Here is a 19,165-nt window from a genome sequence, read left to right as displayed (position 1 = left end):
CAGGCGCATTTATAACGCTTGGGCGGAGAGGGCGGGGTGTCGTTCCCTTTCGCTGATGCAAGAGCCTAGTGCGGTGGTGGAAGTGTCGGCAGGAGCAGTACTGAAGCCGGGGCCTGGGGCTGACCCGTCAGAGTTTCGTCCGTGCCGAGCCCACTCGAGCCGCAGCCATGTCCGGGGACGAGGTGAGGGCCTGAGACTGGCACTATGTCTAGGGACCAAGGCAGTGAGCCAGACCCACCCCAGTATGGGAGACTGGGCCTGCGGCCTAGCGGCCGGCCGCCGCCATGTGGGACAGCCGGGCCTAGGCGACCCGGAGCGGTAGAGCCGGCGAGGGCTCCGGAGCCCTGGCTTGGCGGTTTCCCGGCTCTCCTCAGGGCGGCGGCGCTGATGCCGGCGTCCTCCCGTGGCCGGCGTTTCCGGAATGGAGAGCACGTAGAGTTGCCCTCCAGAAGAGGGCTTGAATCCCCGGTTCATGCCCCAACTGAACGAGACTGGGGCCGGCGACTCCTGCATTCCTTTCGATTTGACTCTGCAGCTCCAACTCTCCCTCGCTGGGTGCTGGTGGTACGGAGAGGAGCGTCTCTCGGCTCTAGTAGAGCGACCGCGTTTCAAACTTTTGCAGGCTGGCTTGTCCTGCCCGGCATCCACTTTTGTTCTTATCTAGAGCTTTTTTTTTTTTTTTTAAGAGGGGAGAGTGGGGAGAAGGCAAGAAGAAAACATCCTTAAGTCTGAAAAAGTGATTAACCTGGGAAAGTTTTAGGGCGGGAGTCCCTGAGTCTGCCTTAGCATAGCTCTCAGCGACGTCAGCGGGAAGTCCGGGCTGCAAAGCTCCCTCGGTCTTTTCCCACTGTCTTGCTTGTACCTCAGCAAATTTCCTCAAGTCCCTTTTTGGTCATGTTTATCGCAGTTTATTTAAATCCAAACGGCCTAAAATGACATTTGACTTTTAAGTACGAGCCATAGATATTGAACTACCGCTGGAAAACTCCCTTAAGTTTTTGATTAATTTCTGTAAACATTCGAGTGATTGGCCAGCAGGGCCTTGGAGAGCAGAGAAAAATTCGAAGCTTTTTTGAGCTTTGTCATTTGAGGTGGGTCCTGAAAATGCTTTAAATTTCTTCAAGTAGTGGAAGGGATTCAGGGCAAGGACGTAGAATATTATCCAACTTGGTTAGAGTTAATTCCTTAAAATATAGGTAGTGGCTAGTTCATGGAGGAGTTTGAAGACAAATTAAGGGATTTGGGATTATATTCTGGAGGCGATTCCAAGCTCTTAGTTCTCAGAAATGAGAATACTGAGGCTTCTAGAGAGTTGTGTGATTGATGCCCGTGATCAAATAGTAAGTGACCGAGCCAGTAGTATTTAGAATTCCAAATCTCCGTTTGGTGCCTAGGAGACTCTGAGGAAGGAAACTGAGTCTGAGGGAAGTATGCGATTCCTGCTTTGGAGGTCATGGTTAGACGTTGCTGTCCACCATTGTCTTTCAAAAGTTCTGAGAGGCGTTGTGTCAGGTTTGTTTTGTTTCTACTCATTTTCTAAGCTTTCCATTACCTTTAACAAGTAAACATCTGTATAGCACAGAGTTCTCTGGGGTACTATTCTGTGTTTTATATGGTAAAGTGCTCACAAGTGTTGTAAGAGATCTACTACTAGTTGGTACAGGAGGTAGAAATAGAGCATTAACAGCAGTTTGGAGGGCTGGAGGGTTCAGTTTTAGCGGTGGGATTAGATGTTGAAAGAAGTGGAATATTACTGAAGGGTGAAAAGGATTTTGACAAGCAGAGATGGCAAAACCAGCATTCCAGGAGAGGACTTTGAAAGCCAATAAAGTATTTAAAAAGCTTTGCATTTCTCAGATCTACCAGTCCGTTTTGTAAACTGGAAATTACTGCCCAGGGAAGTTAAGTCGTCCAACATCACAGAGCAAGTTAGTGGAACTAGAATCCCACCTTTGCCTTCCACTCTGAAGGTATGTGCAGGTTCTGGTTCCTCTAATCCTGTTGGATAGAGAAGTTTTCCTAGGCCAATCCTTAACTTCTGGCTGCTTTACAGGCTTGTAAGGATCAAGTGAAAAATCGGTAGGTGGAAATGATAAACTGTTAGGGATGTCCTACAGCAGAAGTAGTCTTGCATGGTAGCCAGGATAGAGCATTGAAGAATCTACTAATAAAAAGTAATTTATTTCTTTTTTCACATTTCCTGTTTTTCTTTTAATTTTTTAATGTATAGTTGCCATAAACTGCACACTGCCTTTCAAACCTGGCAAGTAAGCCCAAAACTCAAATAGCATAATCTCTTTTATTTATTTTTTTTTTCTGTTAAACAATGATTTTATTGCTTTAGTACAATACACAAATTTATGCAACCAGGGCAGAGGCTGTGGATGACTTGTATTTCCAATTAGGGGGTAGGACTCGTTTGGTCTTGTAGTATCGAGCCAACCGGTGAATACGGCTCTCAATCAGAATCAGACGGAATTTAGCATCTTTATCCTTTCTGTTCCTCTCAAGATGCTTCCGAACAGCAACAGCTTTCTTAATTAAATGATAGAGATCCTCAGGGAGATCAGGAGCAAGTCCTTTGGACTTAAGAATTCTCAAGATTTTGTTGCCTGTCACAAAACGTACTTGTGCAACACCATGAGAGTCTCTCAGGATCACACCGATCTGTGAGGGAGTCAGGCCCTTCTTGGCCAGTTTGTAGATCTGCTCCTTCACGTCGTCAGAAGTGAGCTTCAGCCAGGTGGGGACGCTGCGGCGGTAGGGCAGAGCCGACTGGGACAGGCCCTTCCCGGGAGCGTGCATGTGACCCATGATGGCGGCGGTGTGGTAGCAAAAGGGAGCATAATCTCTTTTAAACTGACCTCTGAAAAGCAGTATTCTAGAAATAGGAGTGCTGCCATGTGAGGAAAGTTCCCTGATCTGCAGGCATCAAAGTGCTGTCAGTAGCTAAGATTATTGCTTATTACTGGGCCCCATTCACAAAGTATTTGAATACTGGGTTTTCACACAACATGGTAAGGTGTTTTACAAAAGAAACTGAATGAAAAATGGAATGTGTATTGTATGAAGTATACAAAACACAGAAGAACAAAATACAAATAAAAATCTCCCAGAATCCTATCACCCAGAGATGACCACACAGCATTTGTTCTGCTCACCTTGCCTCTCTGGGTTCTTTTGCAGCTCCTACCTTCTTGCGGTGGTGCCTTCTAGGCCTTAAAATCTCCCAGAATCCTATCACCCAGAGATGACCACACAGCATTTGTTCTGCTCACCTTGCCTCTCTGGGTTCTTTTGCAGCTCCTACCTTCTTGCGGTGGTGCCTTCTAGGCCTTAAAGTTATCTTGAGTAAGGTATGATAGATGTGAGTAGGCTTCCAATTTGCTGAAGCACTTTAGTCTGTTGGTAATTTTTGCTGGTATCCCTTTTCCTCACCTTCGTCAACCCAACCCAGTATGGGAAGTTAAAAAGAGAAAACATTTGAAGACTTTATTGTAGACTTAAAAAGATAGCTCAAAAGAGTCTGATTTTCGTTAAGCACGCTGTGAGCAACTATTTGCTTCTCAGATCCCAACTAGTCTCATAAAACATCTGGACTGTGATACTTTGTTAAATCAGATATAAAAGTCTTAAAAAAAAAAAACACACACATATAAGTCAAGACTGACCTTTTGGTTTGAGGGAGGTCTACTTTGGGTACTGTTTAGGAATCCCTGGTTTCCATATTTTTAAACTCTAGTTTTGCTGAGTGGTGTGAATAAAATGAAGGGATGAGTATATGTCTTCAGCATCCAGAGACAGTAATTGGGAGAGATGTTAATTACGTCAGTGTATAATTCTTGAATATTTATAACCCTTTTCAAGGCTACAACCACAATGTTTCCCTGTGGACCTATATGAATGTTTTTCAAAGGATAACAGCAGTGGATGTCCCTCTTATCTTTGGTCTGTTTTACTGAATAATAGTTAAAAGATAATTAATATTCTAGGCAAACTTGATACTGAAAAAAAAAATGCAGTAAATGGCATGTAAGGCCTGCCAGACAACCGGATTTATCGTGCTTGGAGTGTTATCTGTCCTTTTGCCAAATCTCCATATTTCAGGAATGAGGATGAACTATAGCTTCTTCCTTGGAATGATTACAGCACAGTATTTAGGGTGACCCAAGACCAAGTAGGTCAGCAGTGGGGAACTCCTTCCTCCTGACTCTTCTGTTTACTACTCTTAAGTTTGCCAAACTATGCTCCTCAGACTGACTGCTTTCTAGAATTAATCATTTATACAGTTAGAGCATTCTTAAGGTAGGAGGGGATAACTTTGAAATGAGGCTGTATCAATTTCCAAAACATCTTGCAGATCCTTCTTTATTGGGTGAGGATGATACTACACCACTCTCCCTTATTACAGACCATAGTTTGGTTTCAGTGTAGCTCAGTTTCCTTAATGTACTTGGGACATAAAGGATTTTAAGTTAATTACAATCAATTTGGGAAATTTTTTTGAGTTTCATGATATGTCTTAAAGATTAGATCACCCTGGGTTGATGGATTTTGGTGATAGGAAGCAAGACATACCATGCTTTGTCAACTCTAAAGCATTATATATAAATTGTATAACAATTGCTAACATTTATTGAGTACTTTTTTACCAGGTACTGTGCCAAGTGTTTTATGTATATTTACCTTTTTGTGCTGTGCTTAGTCGCTCAGTCATGTCTGACTTTTTGCCACCCCATGGACTGCCGCCTAAAGTGGCCCCTGTCCAAGAGATTCTCCAGGGAAAAATACTGGAGGGTGTTGCCATGCCCTCCTCCAGGGGATCTTCCCAACCCAGGTGGATTCTTTACCGTCTGAGCCCCCAGGGAAGCCTGTTTACCTTTTTAGGTTTGGTTTTGGTTCTGCTACTGATCTCCACTTTACAGTTGAGGTGTGGAGAGGGCAAGAACTTATCTGGGGTAACAAAAGTAAAAACCAGAATTAGGATTTGAATTCAGTCAGTTAGGTTCTGGACTTAACGCTTTTAAACATTTTCTTTTAATGTTCTAGAAGAACAAAGCAGAGTAAAAGGTTGTATAGAAGTTTCTTTCACTCAGATAGGGATTTGTTATATGAAGGATTGATGATGGATTTCTTTAAAAGTTTGAATTTCAGGATAAAAAAACATTTTTAAGTTTATTTTAAATTCAGGTCAGGTCTCCTGGTGTAGCAACCCAGGTTACCAAACTTAAAACATGTATGACTTGTCTGGGCTTTGGTTTTCTCATTCATAAAGCAAGGGACGAAGCTTAGGTTGTTATAACGCTAAGCTCCCTTTCCTAAATTCTATTATCTTGTGATAATTTATAAATTAAAAAACAGTACATGTGTTTTTTAAGAGTATGCCTTTTGAGACTGCAGCACGCTTGTTACATGAGCATCATTAAAAATAATCACATGGTCCCGGTTTCTTTTCTTCTTATCTTTTAATAAACAGATGATTTTTGATCCTACTATGAGCAAGAAGAAAAAGAAGAAGAAGAAGCCTTTTATGTTAGATGAGGAAGGGGATGCCCAGACAGAAGAAACCCAGCCCTCAGAAACAAAAGAAGTGGAGCCAGAGCCAACTGAGGACAAAGATGTAGAAGCTGATGAAGAAGACAGTAGGAAAAAAGGTAAGTGGTGAACATGAGAGAGTCAATATTGTTCTGAAAGACCTCGTTCTCTTCCATTGGTGTTTTGAATTTTGTGCACACGATGACCCTCGCAGCCTGAGAGGCTGTTACAGTGAGGCTGAGGCCATGAACAGTCTGGGCACATGGGACCTTGCCAGATTTCTTTTAGACTTGTTTCAGGGAAGATTCCACCAAATCCACAGGACAAAGATGATAAAACTTTGACACTCCAAGGCTGGTTTTCCAATCTAGCCTGTCCAGAAGTCTCTTCCAGTTTTTTTTTTCCTGTCCCTCTTCCAGTTTTAACGGTGGTTGTATTTGAGTGTAGGCAGAAAGAAATAGGACCAAGATAGATAGTTTTATGTCTTAACAAGTTTGAAAATATATAGAAGACATTAAAATTACAGCCAGCATTAGTTACTCACTCTTGTGCTCTAACATAAACACCATTTAAATGATTTAGTAAACATGTTTATGTTTGTTGAATAGAAGACACTGTACTAGGGGTAGAGAAAACTGACATTTATTGAGCATCTGCCATGTGCTAAGCATCTTGTAAACGTTTAAAACAAAGTTGGAAGATAAATCATTCTTTTAATAAGAATTAATTATGAATTCATAAATAGCTCCTTGAAAAACTTTGTAATAGAGGTATTTAAAAATATTCCTAGTGTACAGTAGGGCAGAACAAATGGAAAACTTATTGAACCAAACCTATTTTTACTCATTAATGGTGGATAAAATTTCATTTTGTTCATATTGTAGTCTCATTTTAATGAACGTGAAATACTTTATAAGGCCTTTTGTTGGTTGATTGAATAACTTGTTGGACTAGGCACAATAGGTGAGAAAGGCATAATCCCTTGGTATCTCATTGGGAGATAGACAAGCAGCAAGTAAACACCTCTATTGGAATGACAGAAGGTACTATTATCAAGCACCTACAGGATACCTAACCCAGTAAGGGGATAGGAAAGATAGGCTTAGAGAAGACTTCTTGGTGGAAGTAACTTCTAACAAAGATTCTGTGAGATGAAGGTAAGAGCTATGGGAGAGGGCCCATAGGAAGGCTTGAAGGTGAGAGAGCACACACACTGCACTAAGCAGTGGAGGTAGTTCGGTTGAGCTGGAACTAGGGATTAAGGTGGAATATGAGAGACTAGGCAGAAGTTGATTAAGCTGGAGAGCCTTGGAAAAGTATGTTAGAACCCTGACTTTGTTTTGGGAACAATGAGGCATCATATGGTCAGCTACTATATAAATAGTCCCTACATGGTCCCCGATTCGATCCCTGGATCTGGAAGATCCCCTGGAGTAGGAAATGACACCCTGCTGTAGTATTCTTGCCTGGAAAATTCCATGGGCAGAGGAGCCTGGCGGGCTGCAGTCCATGGCATCACAAAGAGTTAGATAAGACTAAGTGACTGAGCACAGTATATGGTCCCCTAGCCAGGTAATTTCCTACAAAGCTTTGAGTTGACCTGCCATTGCGTTTTTAGAACCATAACCTTTGTAGTTGTAGAGGAATTACTGTGCTAATTAATACCAGTCTCTCTAATTCTGGTGACTTGATTAATAGATAAACATTTGGTTTAACTCAATGCTCTGCCTTTGCTATTTGCTAATAATTGATAATCTCAATTATCTTTTAGATGCTTCTGATGATCTAGATGATTTGAATTTCTTTAATCAGAAGAAAAAGAAGAAAAAATCAAAAAAGATATTTGATATTGATGAAGCTGAAGAAGGTATAAAGGTAGTATTGCTTTCTTATTGAAGGTAAAATTTGACCTCTTGAAAGGTTGCTAATGGCTGATGTTTCTCCCTCTTTGTCTCATCTCTTACTAGTTTTGCTTTTTTAATTAAGGATTTAGTCACTACTGTTAAGGTCGTTTTCTTGGCATTGTGTCTGACTAGATATTTTAAAGGAATTATGGTTCAAAGGAATGTAAATTTAGCTTTTACACATTGTATTGTGTGCCATTAAGATGATTACAAAATGCCACTTATCATTAATCATACTGAGATTGGCTGAGGAGAGATATTTCTGTGAGATCCTGTAGAACAAATATCCCTATGATTTCTTCTGTTAAACTTTCGGTAGCATGTTGAGGATACACAGATTTATGTGTATACCTCTGAGCAGCAAAGAATGAACCCTGGCCTGTGGTGGCTGGTGGCTGATTTTATGGCCTGTTCTCCTACAGGAGATCCAGAGCAGTCAGGCTGGTTTTATGGAATTCTCTGATCTTGTGGGGACTTGAGGCCCTGTAGTTGCCTTATTACTGGATTGATTTCTAAAATAATTATCTCAGAGTTACTTTGAATAAGGAGTAGAAAGATGGGTGGCTAAGTAGGTGAATAGGAGGATGGGTGGAGGAAGGAGCTGAAAGTCTGTTCTTTAATGATTTGTTAATTTAGTAGATAAGTATTAGTGAAGACAGTGAGTCAGGTATTGTGTGCTAATTGTTAGGGTACTAAAACGAGTAAGATACTTTCCGTTTTCAGAGGTTCGGGGATAATTTGGAGTTCTTTAGAACAAGATGATTTTACCTGGATTTATCCTATTCTCTCCTTGTTTGGAGATTCTCTTCTTTTCCTACTACTGTAGGGAAATTGATAAAGAGAAATGTTCAGATTATACTGAATAAATAAGTATAAATGTCCCGGGTAACCAGGTGACACGTTAGAGATATGCCACAGAAAGTCTTGGTTAACAAATTTCTCTAGTAACTTTTGTCCTGAAGAGTCACTTATAAGCTCTAATTTTAGTGCTTGGATACTTTTTACTCTGCTCTAAAGTCATAACAAGAAGTTTCAAGTATCCTTATCAGGCAAGACATGGACATTAACTTGAGGCTGAAGTGTTTTTAAGATTTGAATTTTCAGACCACCATGGGGCTTTTGAAAAATCTTGAAAAATACTTTGTGCTGTTCTCTACCTTTCACTGGGTCTTAGCCTCCAGGTTAGAAATAGAGCTTACTGGGATAAAATTATTAATATAGGACTAGAAGCTGACTGGTGTGTGCTAACTTAGATTTAGCCTGTCTGAGTTTCTCATTTACTGATTGTCGTCTTACAGACTAGGTTAATACCTGGTTTCTTGTCTGGTGTATCCAGCTGATAAACATGGGCTGATTGGTCTTTGATGGTCAGATGTGGCACTGAGACAACACAGCTGGATTTGGCATTTTAAGGCTGCATTTTATTCCTGGCTATTTGAGCTTTTTTGCTCATTAGATTTCTAAAATTGCTATAGCAAGGTTTACAGAGTAGCACAAAAGTAGATATTGATAAGTAATGTTGACAGCACACTTCAGGTTGGATACACTGATATAAGTAGGTGAGATTAGAAGGCTGGAACTAAAACTAGCCCTTTCTGCTCTTCTAGGGTTTTTGTGTCTCATTTCAAGGTTGTGTCTGGTTTACAGGCACATGACTATAGCAGCTAATCTTGGGATCAAGCTTTACCTTCTCTCTGTCCATTCATCATGTGACCCTAATTCTCCATGGGTTCTGCCTTTTCCCTCTTTCATGATTTCATCTGTTGAAGTGTTGCCCAAAGACCTCCTTATACAGCCTAGTGCCAGGCTGGCAGTGGTATAAGAAAAAAAATATTTGGTCTTTTCCACTGGTCCTGGCATACAGTTCCTAAGACTCTTGGAATCTCTGGATCTGAGTTTGATCACCAAGAGCCAATGATTTCATCAATGATGCCTACAGAATGAAGCCTCCATAAAAATCTCATGGGTGGGCTCAGTAAAAAAAATCCTTGGGGGACAGTTTTGGAGAGCTTCAGTGCTGGTGACCACATTGGGATGTTGAGAGTGGTATACCTGGAGAGAGCATGGAAGCACTACACTTCTGCCTCCCTGTTGTTGCTCTATGCATGTTCTCCATTTGGCTGTTTCCAGGTGTATCCTTTATATATTGTGTATATATGTGTCAAGTATAATAAGGTAAGTGTTTTCCTGAGTTGTTTGAGCCCTTCTAGCAAGTGATTGAGTTAGGGGTGTCTGGGAACCCCTGAACTTTAAGCAGGACATATGTGTGGGAAACTTGGGGACTCTGTACTTGTAATTGGCCTCCGAAATGAAAACAGTCTTATGGGACTGAGCCCTTAAATCCATGGAGTTTGTCACTAACTGGATAGTGTCAGAACTACATTGATTTGTATGTTATATAGTTAGTGTCAGAGTTGGAAAATTCGTGTGGAAAAACATCACATATTTGGTGTCAGGAGGAAAAGGCGCTCCTACTAACTGCATCAGAATACTTAGAAACTTACTTAAAATATTCCTGAACCCCATGCCTGCTGAAGATTGTCAGTGAGATATAAGATTCCTTGTTAAGTGTCTTAAAATTTTTCCAGTTTAAATGATACTCTGAACCAATTTGGTTTACCTGTGAGAGAGATTTCTGATCTATAACTTCAGTTTTGAATATGTAATACTTTTTTCCCCCAAAGCCATGTCAGCCTGTATCATTTAAAAATAAAAATAATAATTCTAGTAGCAAAATGTTGACTCTTATCTCACTTTCTTAGGACCTTAAGATTGAAAGTGATGTTCAGGAGCCAGCTGAACCAGAGGAAGATCTTGACATTATGCTTGGCAATAAAAAGAAGAAAAAGAAGGTTGTCAAGTTCCCTGATGAGGATGAAGTACTAGAGAAAGATGAAGGTAATATTGGTGAGCTTAACAGCTCATTTCTAGGTTCACACAAACCTTTGGCCTAGTCTCTTTCATGAATGGGTTCCTTATTTATTTTTTCTTGGCCCCTTATTTCCACTACCAAGTAATGGAAGCTAAAAGGAAACAGAATCTAACTTGATAATGAAAGTTTAAAAGATGTCATGGGGAAGAACTTGACAGTTGTGATTACATTATAACATACTGATTTAGACAATTACTGTAACTGGATTTAATTTTTTTTTTTTTACTGTTTTGTTAAAAGTGCTGTTTATTAGCTTCGAAGTGCTATAACTACTTCAGAGAATTTAGTACAGTCAGCAGATGGGTTTTTATGGATGTGTTTGTTTCTTAAGTGCTTCAAAACAGACATTTTTTCCTCTAATTATCCTAGTGCATTATTTGGTTTGTTAAATCAAGAAACAGTTCAGTGTGTCTGTATTACCACAGATTCCTAATTAGAGAGGTCTTTATTAAGGATGATTTATGAAAGTTGTAACATCTCCCTAAGGAATATGGGGTTATTTGAGAGCCTTGATGCCTTTATGATTGAGACTGTTATGAATGCAGTTGTGGGAGGGAAGACAAATGTCCTAAAGCTTTCAGTTCTCTAGATCTGCTTCTCCCTTCCCCTTTTTGTTCTTGTATCAGGCCCTACCCCTCATTCTTACAGTCTTTGTTATCTGTAGCTTTAGAAGATGAAGACAGCAAAAAAGATGATGGTATCTCATTCAGTAACCAGACAGGCCCTGCTTGGGCAGGCTCAGAAAGAGACTACACATATGAAGAGGTAAGACAAATTCTGTTGTGAAAGGGGGCTAAACTGTTCACTAGAACTCAAAAGCAGGATAAATGTCCCCTGAATTGAAAGGGCCATTGAAGTACAGGTTGATAATGAAACAGACCCAGAGAGGTCACACAGCCAATGCACAGCACTGCCTGATGCCCACGTATGGGGCAGGCAGTCATTATAGTATCATCAGAATCCATGAACTTCTAAGATCATTGGAGCCCCCCTGGAGGGGGACAGTAGAGAAAGGAAGTGTTAAAAGGGGCCAAGCTAGTCTGGAGTTTGTTTGTTCTGGGTCGTCTGAATTTTACTTTTCCAGGTACCACATATTTTCTCACAGTAACAGTAGAAGTAGTAGGAGCTTGTTCGTTCCTTTAACTTTGAATATGGAACTGTTGCGCTTTCATAACGGACCAGTTGCTGTTCAGGGTTGAGAATTATTTTCAAGGAGCTCCCAGAACATGTGATGAATGTGTACATTTGATAAGAAGTAAAGTTTGTTCTTAAAGGAAATGCACAAGTTACGCAAGTGGGAACTGTATACTCCTGCTATTAATAAGACTGTACATGACTACCACTTTATCTCTCTAGCTACTGAATCGAGTGTTCAACATCATGAGGGAAAAGAATCCAGATATGGTGGCTGGAGAGAAAAGGAAATTTGTCATGAAACCACCACAGGTCGTTCGAGTAGGAACCAAGAAAACTTCTTTTGTCAACTTTACAGACATCTGTAAACTGTAAGTTGGTTAATGTGGAGTCTCCATCCCAAATGCCAGGTTCTCAGTGGAGTGGATGTTAAATATCCTTAATGTGGACGTTATTGCCGGTAGGAGACAGTGCAGAGGTCAGGGCTGGGTTGAGCAAGGTCACAGTTCAAGTCCGTCAGTTCTTTCAATTCATAGGTCTTAAGGCTTGATTTATTAGGCATCTAAAAGTAAGGGAAGGCAACTCATGCTGACTTATGAGATGATTCTAACCAGATGGAGTGAAGAGTCAGGAGACTGAGTGTAGTCCTTAGAAAGAAGCCTGGGAAGCCCAGGGAGATGGAAAAGCTCATCAGGCTGGAGTGGGCCTGCCAAGCAAGTACAAGCAGTGAGCTTTGGGAAGGCAGCTACATTTAATGTTCTGCTTCCTTGGTTATTGCCAAGACACAGGTGATGAGATTTCCACTTCATTAATTACCATCACATTCCATGCCTGTCATACCCCCATGTCACTGTCTGGGCCTGGCTCTTCTCAGACTTCCTCAGCTACACCTTTTTTGGCAGGTTCCTTAGGACAACTGACCTTATCTCCTGTTTGTTCTTTAATTTCGTAAGTAATATAGGCTTGTCAGTAAAAGGGAAAGAAAGTGAAGTTGCTTAGTCGTGTCCGACTCTTTGCAACCCCGTGGACTGTAGCCCACCAGCTTCCTCCGTCCTTGGGATTTTCCAGGCAAGAGTACTGGAGTGGGGTGCCATTTCCTTCTCCAGGGAATCTTCTTGACCCAGGGATTGAACCCAGGTCTCCCACATTGTAGGCAGACACTTTACCATCTGAGCCACCAGGGAAGTCAAAATAAAGAAAATGTAATCACTAAAAATTCCCTGACCAGAGTAACCACTTGTTTTCGTTGCTTATAGGCATAACTTAAAAAGTTTTAGACTTTTTTTTTTTGCTGGTGGTAATAGTATTTCTATCTATAGAAATTAGAAAATGAGAAAATACAGACCTGCCAAAGAAAATGAGAACTCATCTGTTTTAAGTCCATCATTAAGAGATAGGTAATCATAGTTTAGTATTTTTATGTTTAGCTACTTTTTTTTTCTTAATATTTATTTGGCTATACCGGCTCTTAGTTGCAGCACTTGGGATCTTTAGTTGCAGTGTGTGAACTCTTAGGTGTGGCATGTGGAATCTGCTTCTCTGACTAGGGATTGGATGTGGGCCCCCTGCATTGTGATGCAGAGTCTTAGCCACTGGATCACCAGGGAAGCCCCCTCTTTAGCTACTTTTAAGCATCTAAATATTTTTTAATAAATTGGCATTATACTGGTTTTTAACATATTTTTCTCAATATATAATGAACTTTTTACCCATATCATTAAATAATCTTTACAAATGTTTTTAAGAGTTATACAACATATTCTGACAGTTCCTTGGTTGAACATGGTTGCTCCCAATTTTTCAATATCAGGCAGAGCTTCACGGAACAATCCTGATATGAACAATCCTGATACGTGTATCTTGGCAGAACTTAGAATAGAGCCTTAGGGTGAAAATTCCCAAAGAGGAATTGCCTAGTCAGAAGGAATGGACACTGTTTATAGCAAACATTGGCAAGTTGCTTTCCAGCAAGTTTATACCAGTTTATACTCCCACTAGCAATATAGGTACCTACCAGTTTTATTATATTTCACCGACCCTTACTCATTACATTTGGAGGAAAAAGCTTTTTAAAATTACAATAGTAGTACCTAGTTATTGGAACAAACTCAAACAGTGCCAAGTGAATAGAATTAAAAAGTGTACTGAGTGGCATTACTCTGGTTTGCTTTTTTTCACTTTATGTGCTTTTTCATTTTATGCTTTTTTATTATTTAGAGACCTATATTTTAAAAGCAGGATAGAATGGATGTACCATAATTTAACCACTTTCCAGTTGGTGACTATTTTAGCTGTTTTAAATTTCTGTTGTTGGGCTGCCATGAAATACTTCCCTTTTTAAAAATAAATTCCAAACAGGAAATATATAGGAATTTGCATAACAGACACCCAAGTATTCATTGCCTTGATTTGGTGTGTTTTGACCTCTTGATACTTTAACTTCAGATCCTTTTACTTCTTTAAAAAGAGGGCTTTACAATTACAATTTAAGGCCATCTTTATATATCTTTCTGATCTCTTTTACTTTCCTTCCTAGAAAAAGATCTTATCCTTTAAAGTTGGTATTTACCTTTCCTGTCCATGTCTATAGACATTTACCAGTGTGTATATACTTGTAAATAAAATGTAATATTGTTTTATGGGCTTTAAAATGTAAACAAATGGTATCATATATATCTTCATTTCAGAGTTTGATGAACTGTGCTAAAATTCACCTAACAGCTGAGTAATTACAAAACAGTGAAGAGAGTGAGGTTTTTAGAAGTTTTGTTAGATTTCCATGAAAGATACGGCTTATATTATTCCACTTTCTTTTTAGATTACATCGTCAGCCTAAACATCTCCTTGCATTTTTATTGGCTGAATTGGGTACAAGGTAAGAAACTATATTCACGTTTGTATACAGTTACTTACAGTATTAATGGACATTTTATAAGAACTTCTTTTAACTTGAAAAGATATGTAATACACTTAGGGAAAAAAACATCCACCTGATTGTCAGAAGAACTTTTAGGGCAATGAAGGAGGGAAACTTGTTCATTTCTATGGGAGAGGTTGGCTACTTGGGAATAGGAAAACAGTCCACAGTGGCTCATATGTGAACAGGCCTGTTAGGTATACCAAAGTGAGTCGAATGTCCCTTTAAAAATAAGTAATGTAATAATGAATATGACTAACATGTTGAGCGTCCATTGTGTGCCAGACTCTTTTGGATACCGTCTCATCTTTACAACAGTTCTGTGGACTGTTAGAAAGTAGTGTTACTCCATCTTAACACATTTGGAAACAGGTTTGGTGAAGTGAGGTTGTATAGGTGGTCACATAAAGAAAAAAGTGTTAGTCATTCAGTTATGCCCGACTCTTTGCAACCCACAAAGCCTGCCAGGCTCCTCTGTCCATGGGATTCTCCAGGCAAGAATACTGGAGTGCATTGCCATTTCCTTCTCCAGGGGATCTCCCTGATCCAGGGATTGAACCTGGGTCTCCTGCATTGCAGGCAGATTCTTTACCATCTGAGCCACTAGGTCACATAGCTAGTTAGTTGCAGTCAAGATGTAAACTCAGGTCTATGTTTCTTGGGAGCTTTTAACTCTTAAAAGCCTTAATCTTGTGCCTTGTTGGTAGTACAGAGGTAATTAAGGGGTTCTCGTCTCTTCCTATCTAGAAACTCATTTTGTTGGAACTGGCTGTATTTGATATGGAGTTCAGGAGTAATTTGCTTGACCAGTGGTAGATATGTGGGCTGTGTTGTGGGAGAATTGTATTTTAAATGTAAATTTGTTACAAACTTAAAATTACATAAACTGATGGAGCAAAAGGTAGCAGTGTTTTTCCTACTTCTCAGAATAATTACAGTTTTTGTGGAGGTGAGGTAAATTATAACAAGTTGTAACCAGTGAATTTATAGTCAGTGAGCTAATTATAGGGCTATCAAGAAAACTGAATTTCTTTTGACAGTAAATGAAAAAGATTTTCTGTGTCAAGCACTAGAATCACCGTTGCCTGGAAATTAAGGGTTGCTGTTCATGGAGGATGATAATAAACTCTTACAGTTAGAGGAGAATCATAGGAGAGGTTCTTGGAAAAGTCAATTTAATAGTAAGATAAGGAATAGATTTAATGCCGCTTGGCTGAATTTTTGTTTACTTTCTGATTTGTAATTTCTTTTTTTCTTTTCACATTTTTGTATGGCTGAAATTCCAAAGCTTCTTAATTTTGATGAAACCCAATTATCAGTGTGTTTATTTGGTCACTTGTGCTTTTCAGTGTCATACTTAAGAAAATATTGACTAACAGATGGTCATGAAGATTTACGTCTGTGTTTTCTTCTAAGATGACTACAATTTTAGCTCTTATGTTTAGGTCAACGATTTATTTTGCAGCTGTTTTTTGGTATGTTAAAAGTTAAAAGTGTCAAAGCTGTTTCTTTTGCGTATAAATAGATAACCTAGTTGATCTCGCACCATTTGTTGAGAAAACTATTCTCTGTTCCAATGAATTACCTTGACGCTACTTCAAAAATCAATTGACAATAAAATAAGGGTTTATTTTTGGACTCTTAATTTTTTTCATTGATGTACATGAGCACTGTGGCTTTGCAATATATTTCAGTCTCAGAAAACATGAGTCCTCCAACTTTCTCCTTCTTTTTCATCATTATTTTGGCTAGTCTCAGTCCTGTGCATTTCCATATAAATTTATTTATTTTTTTTTTTACATCAACTTTTTTTTTAAATGATGTCTAGCCCAGAGCCTTGCTTTCTCAAAAGTATTACTTGTCAACAACTGCTTTAAAAAAAGTTTCTCTTTAAGCATCATTGATAATATGAGGCCTGTGATTTCAACTGTACTTTTGGGGGAGGGGTTGAAATTGCTTTATAGATACAACTCACACATTTTAAAATGTATAATCCAGTAGTTTCTAATTTGTTCACATAGTTAACCATCACCACAATTTTAGAACATCTTCATGAACTATATGCAACTGATCAAAAGATTTGGTCTTAGAATTTTTAAGGATATCTGTAGCTCTTTTCATAGTTTTTATATTTATAGTGCACCTCACTGCTTTGCATGTGGTATGCAGTCAACAAAAGTGTGATTGTCCTTTGTTGAGTGAATGGGTCATCACACAGTTAAGTTTGTTTTTTTTTTTTTCCCTCCAATGGCTGAGTCCAGCTCTCTGACCCCATGGACTGCAGCATGCCAGGCTTCCCTGTCCATCACTATCTCCCAGAACTCAGTGTCCACTGAGTCAGTGATATTATCCAACCAATCTTATCCTCTGTCACTCCCTTCTCCTCCCCTCACTCTTTCCCAGCATCAGGGTCTTTTCCATTGCGTCGGCTTTGCACATCAGGTAGCCAAAGGATTGGAGCTTCAGCATTAGTCCTTCCAATGAATATTTGGGGTTGATTTCCTTTACGATTGGTGCGATCTCCTTGCAGTCCAAGGGACTCTCACGAGTCTTCTCCAGCACTCAGCCTTCTTTATGGTATAACTGTCACATCCGTAACAAGATTACTGGAAAAACCATAGCTTTTAACTAGACAGACCTTTGTCCGCAAAGTGATGTATTTGCTTTTTAATATACTATCTAGGGTTGGTCATAGCTTTCCTTCCAGGGAACAAGCATCTTTTAATTTCATGGCTGCAGTCACTCTGCAGTAATTTTGGAGCCCAAAAAGATAAAATCTGTCCCTGTTTCCACTTTTACCCCATCTGTTTGCATGAAGTGATGGGGCCAGAGGCCGTATCATCTTACTTTTTTTCATGTTGAGTTCCATGCCAGCTTTTTCACTCTGCTTTTTGACCCTCATCAAGAGGCTTTTTAGTTCCTCTTCACTTTCTGCCATAAGGGTGGTGTCATGTGCATATCGGGAGAAGGCAATGGCAACCCACTCTAGTGTTCTTGCCTGGAGAATCCCAGGGACGGCGGGGCCTGGTGGGCTGTCGTCTATGGGGTTGCACAGAGTCAGACACGACTGAAGCGACTTAGCAGCAGCAGCAGCAGCATGTGCATGTCAGGCTATTGATACTTCTCCTGGCACTCTTGATTCCAGCTTGTGATTCATCCAGCCTGGCATTTCATATGATGTACTCTGCATGTAAGTTAAATAAGCAGAGTGACAACATATAGCCTTGACAATAGTCCTTTCCCAATTTTCAACCAGTCTGGTTTTAGACTTAATTACAAATCATTTGTTGCGGAAGATGTAATTAAAAATTGAATTTAATGTTAGGAAATAAGGGTAAGTCATTAGGCACCAACTACTTAAATTTTGAGAAACCAGGTAGTATTGCCCCTGTAACTTACCTGTGTCATTGAATATATTTTAGTATTTAAAATATTTGAATATTTAATATTATAAAAATATTTAAAATGTTTGATTGGTATTTGATTCCTTATAGGAAAAAGCAGTAATAGATACTTTTGTTTTCTTTCATAGTGGTTCTATAGATGGTAATAATCAACTTGTAATTAAAGGAAGATTCCAACAGAAACAGATAGAAAATGTTTTGAGAAGATATATCAGTAAGTCTGTAATTTTTAACACATCACTCTGAAATGTTCCCATGGGGCTGAAATACTCTGGGTGACAGCCATTGGTTTTTAATGAAGCTAGACAGGCTGGCCTTAGAAGATAAGGGAAAATGATAGTGGTGGGGAACTGGGGTGGGAGGTGGCTCTTGGTAGCCAGTTGGGGGTCAGGGAGTGGGATTTGGATTTCCTTGATCAGACCCAGCTGATCAAGGCTGCTGGTTGGTTCTAGGCTGGAAGGCCAAGTCAAAGAAATCTATCTGCATTCAGACCTGATCTGACCTAGTTCTCTTACCTTCCTAATCACTTAAAATTGGCAGATCTGTTCCCCCCTAAGAAAGCTATTAAGTTCTCTCGATTGAGTGGGTTTCCTATAGACAAAGCCAGGAGTAGGCATCTGGAACGTGTCACTGCTTCTTTGGACATGTGGAGCCTTTTTTCAACCCATGGTTAAGTTTGTGAACTATTACATCAGATAGCTTGTTTTTTTCTTACCTCTAGAATAGCTGGGTGTAGCTAAGATAAGCTTTCAGCTTGGGTTCCAATGTGGGATTGCAGAGTTCAGTAGAAGCATTTTAGAGGAAAGAAAACCTCAGGTAAAAAAAAACCGGTGGCTACCAGGTAATTCTGTGTGTTGTTTCTCCTCAGAGGAATACGTCACCTGTCACACGTGCCGATCACCAGACACAATCCTGCAAAAGGACACCCGACTCTATTTCTTACAGTGCGAAACTTGTCATTCTCGATGCTCTGTTGCCAGCATCAAAACTGGCTTCCAGGCTGTCACAGGCAAGCGAGCACAGCTCCGTGCCAAAGCTAACTAATTTGCTAATCACCACTGATTTTGCAAAGTGTGTTGTGGAGATTTGGCTGGACAGGTTTACCATCAGAGTGGATATACCACTGTATTAAAAACAAGATAGAAAAGCTGCCAAGTTCTTTGGCGTGTGGCTGGTTGGTCTGAAATTCTTGCAAGATGCCGTTGCTGAAGCTGTTGACATACTCATTGCCTACTCTAACAACTGTCAGAGAAACATGATGGGGTAAGGCGGTGCTTTTTTAAAATCGTTCATAGACTTCTGTAAAATGCAAGATAAATTAAAGTTATTATAACAGTGA

The 19,165-nt window shown here is 39.8% G+C and overlaps 2 protein-coding genes across 2 annotated transcripts; one reads left to right on the top strand and one right to left on the bottom strand.

Annotated features, from left to right (window-relative positions):
• Positions 1–21: 21 nt before the first annotated feature.
• Positions 22–19,165, top strand: EIF2S2 (eukaryotic translation initiation factor 2 subunit beta). Its single transcript, XM_055544799.1, has 9 exons — positions 22–182; positions 5,477–5,654; positions 7,307–7,410; positions 10,202–10,337; positions 11,036–11,136; positions 11,728–11,876; positions 14,324–14,380; positions 17,955–18,040; positions 18,695–19,165. Exons 1-9 carry the CDS (start codon positions 168–170, stop codon positions 18,868–18,870), a joined length of 1,002 nt encoding a protein of 333 aa, XP_055400774.1. The 5' UTR covers positions 22–167; the 3' UTR covers positions 18,871–19,165.
• On the bottom strand, positions 2,324–2,864 carry LOC129625861 (40S ribosomal protein S13-like). Its single transcript, XM_055544803.1, has one exon. It carries the CDS (start codon positions 2,812–2,814, stop codon positions 2,359–2,361), a length of 456 nt encoding a protein of 151 aa, XP_055400778.1. The 5' UTR covers positions 2,815–2,864; the 3' UTR covers positions 2,324–2,358.

This window comes from Bubalus kerabau, chromosome 13 (assembly GCF_029407905.1).
Source record: "Bubalus kerabau isolate K-KA32 ecotype Philippines breed swamp buffalo chromosome 13, PCC_UOA_SB_1v2, whole genome shotgun sequence".
In the NCBI taxonomy this organism is placed as follows: Eukaryota; Metazoa; Chordata; class Mammalia; order Artiodactyla; family Bovidae; genus Bubalus; species Bubalus kerabau.
Note: the sequence above shows the minus strand (reverse complement) of the source record. Positions and strands in the feature narration are given on the sequence as shown.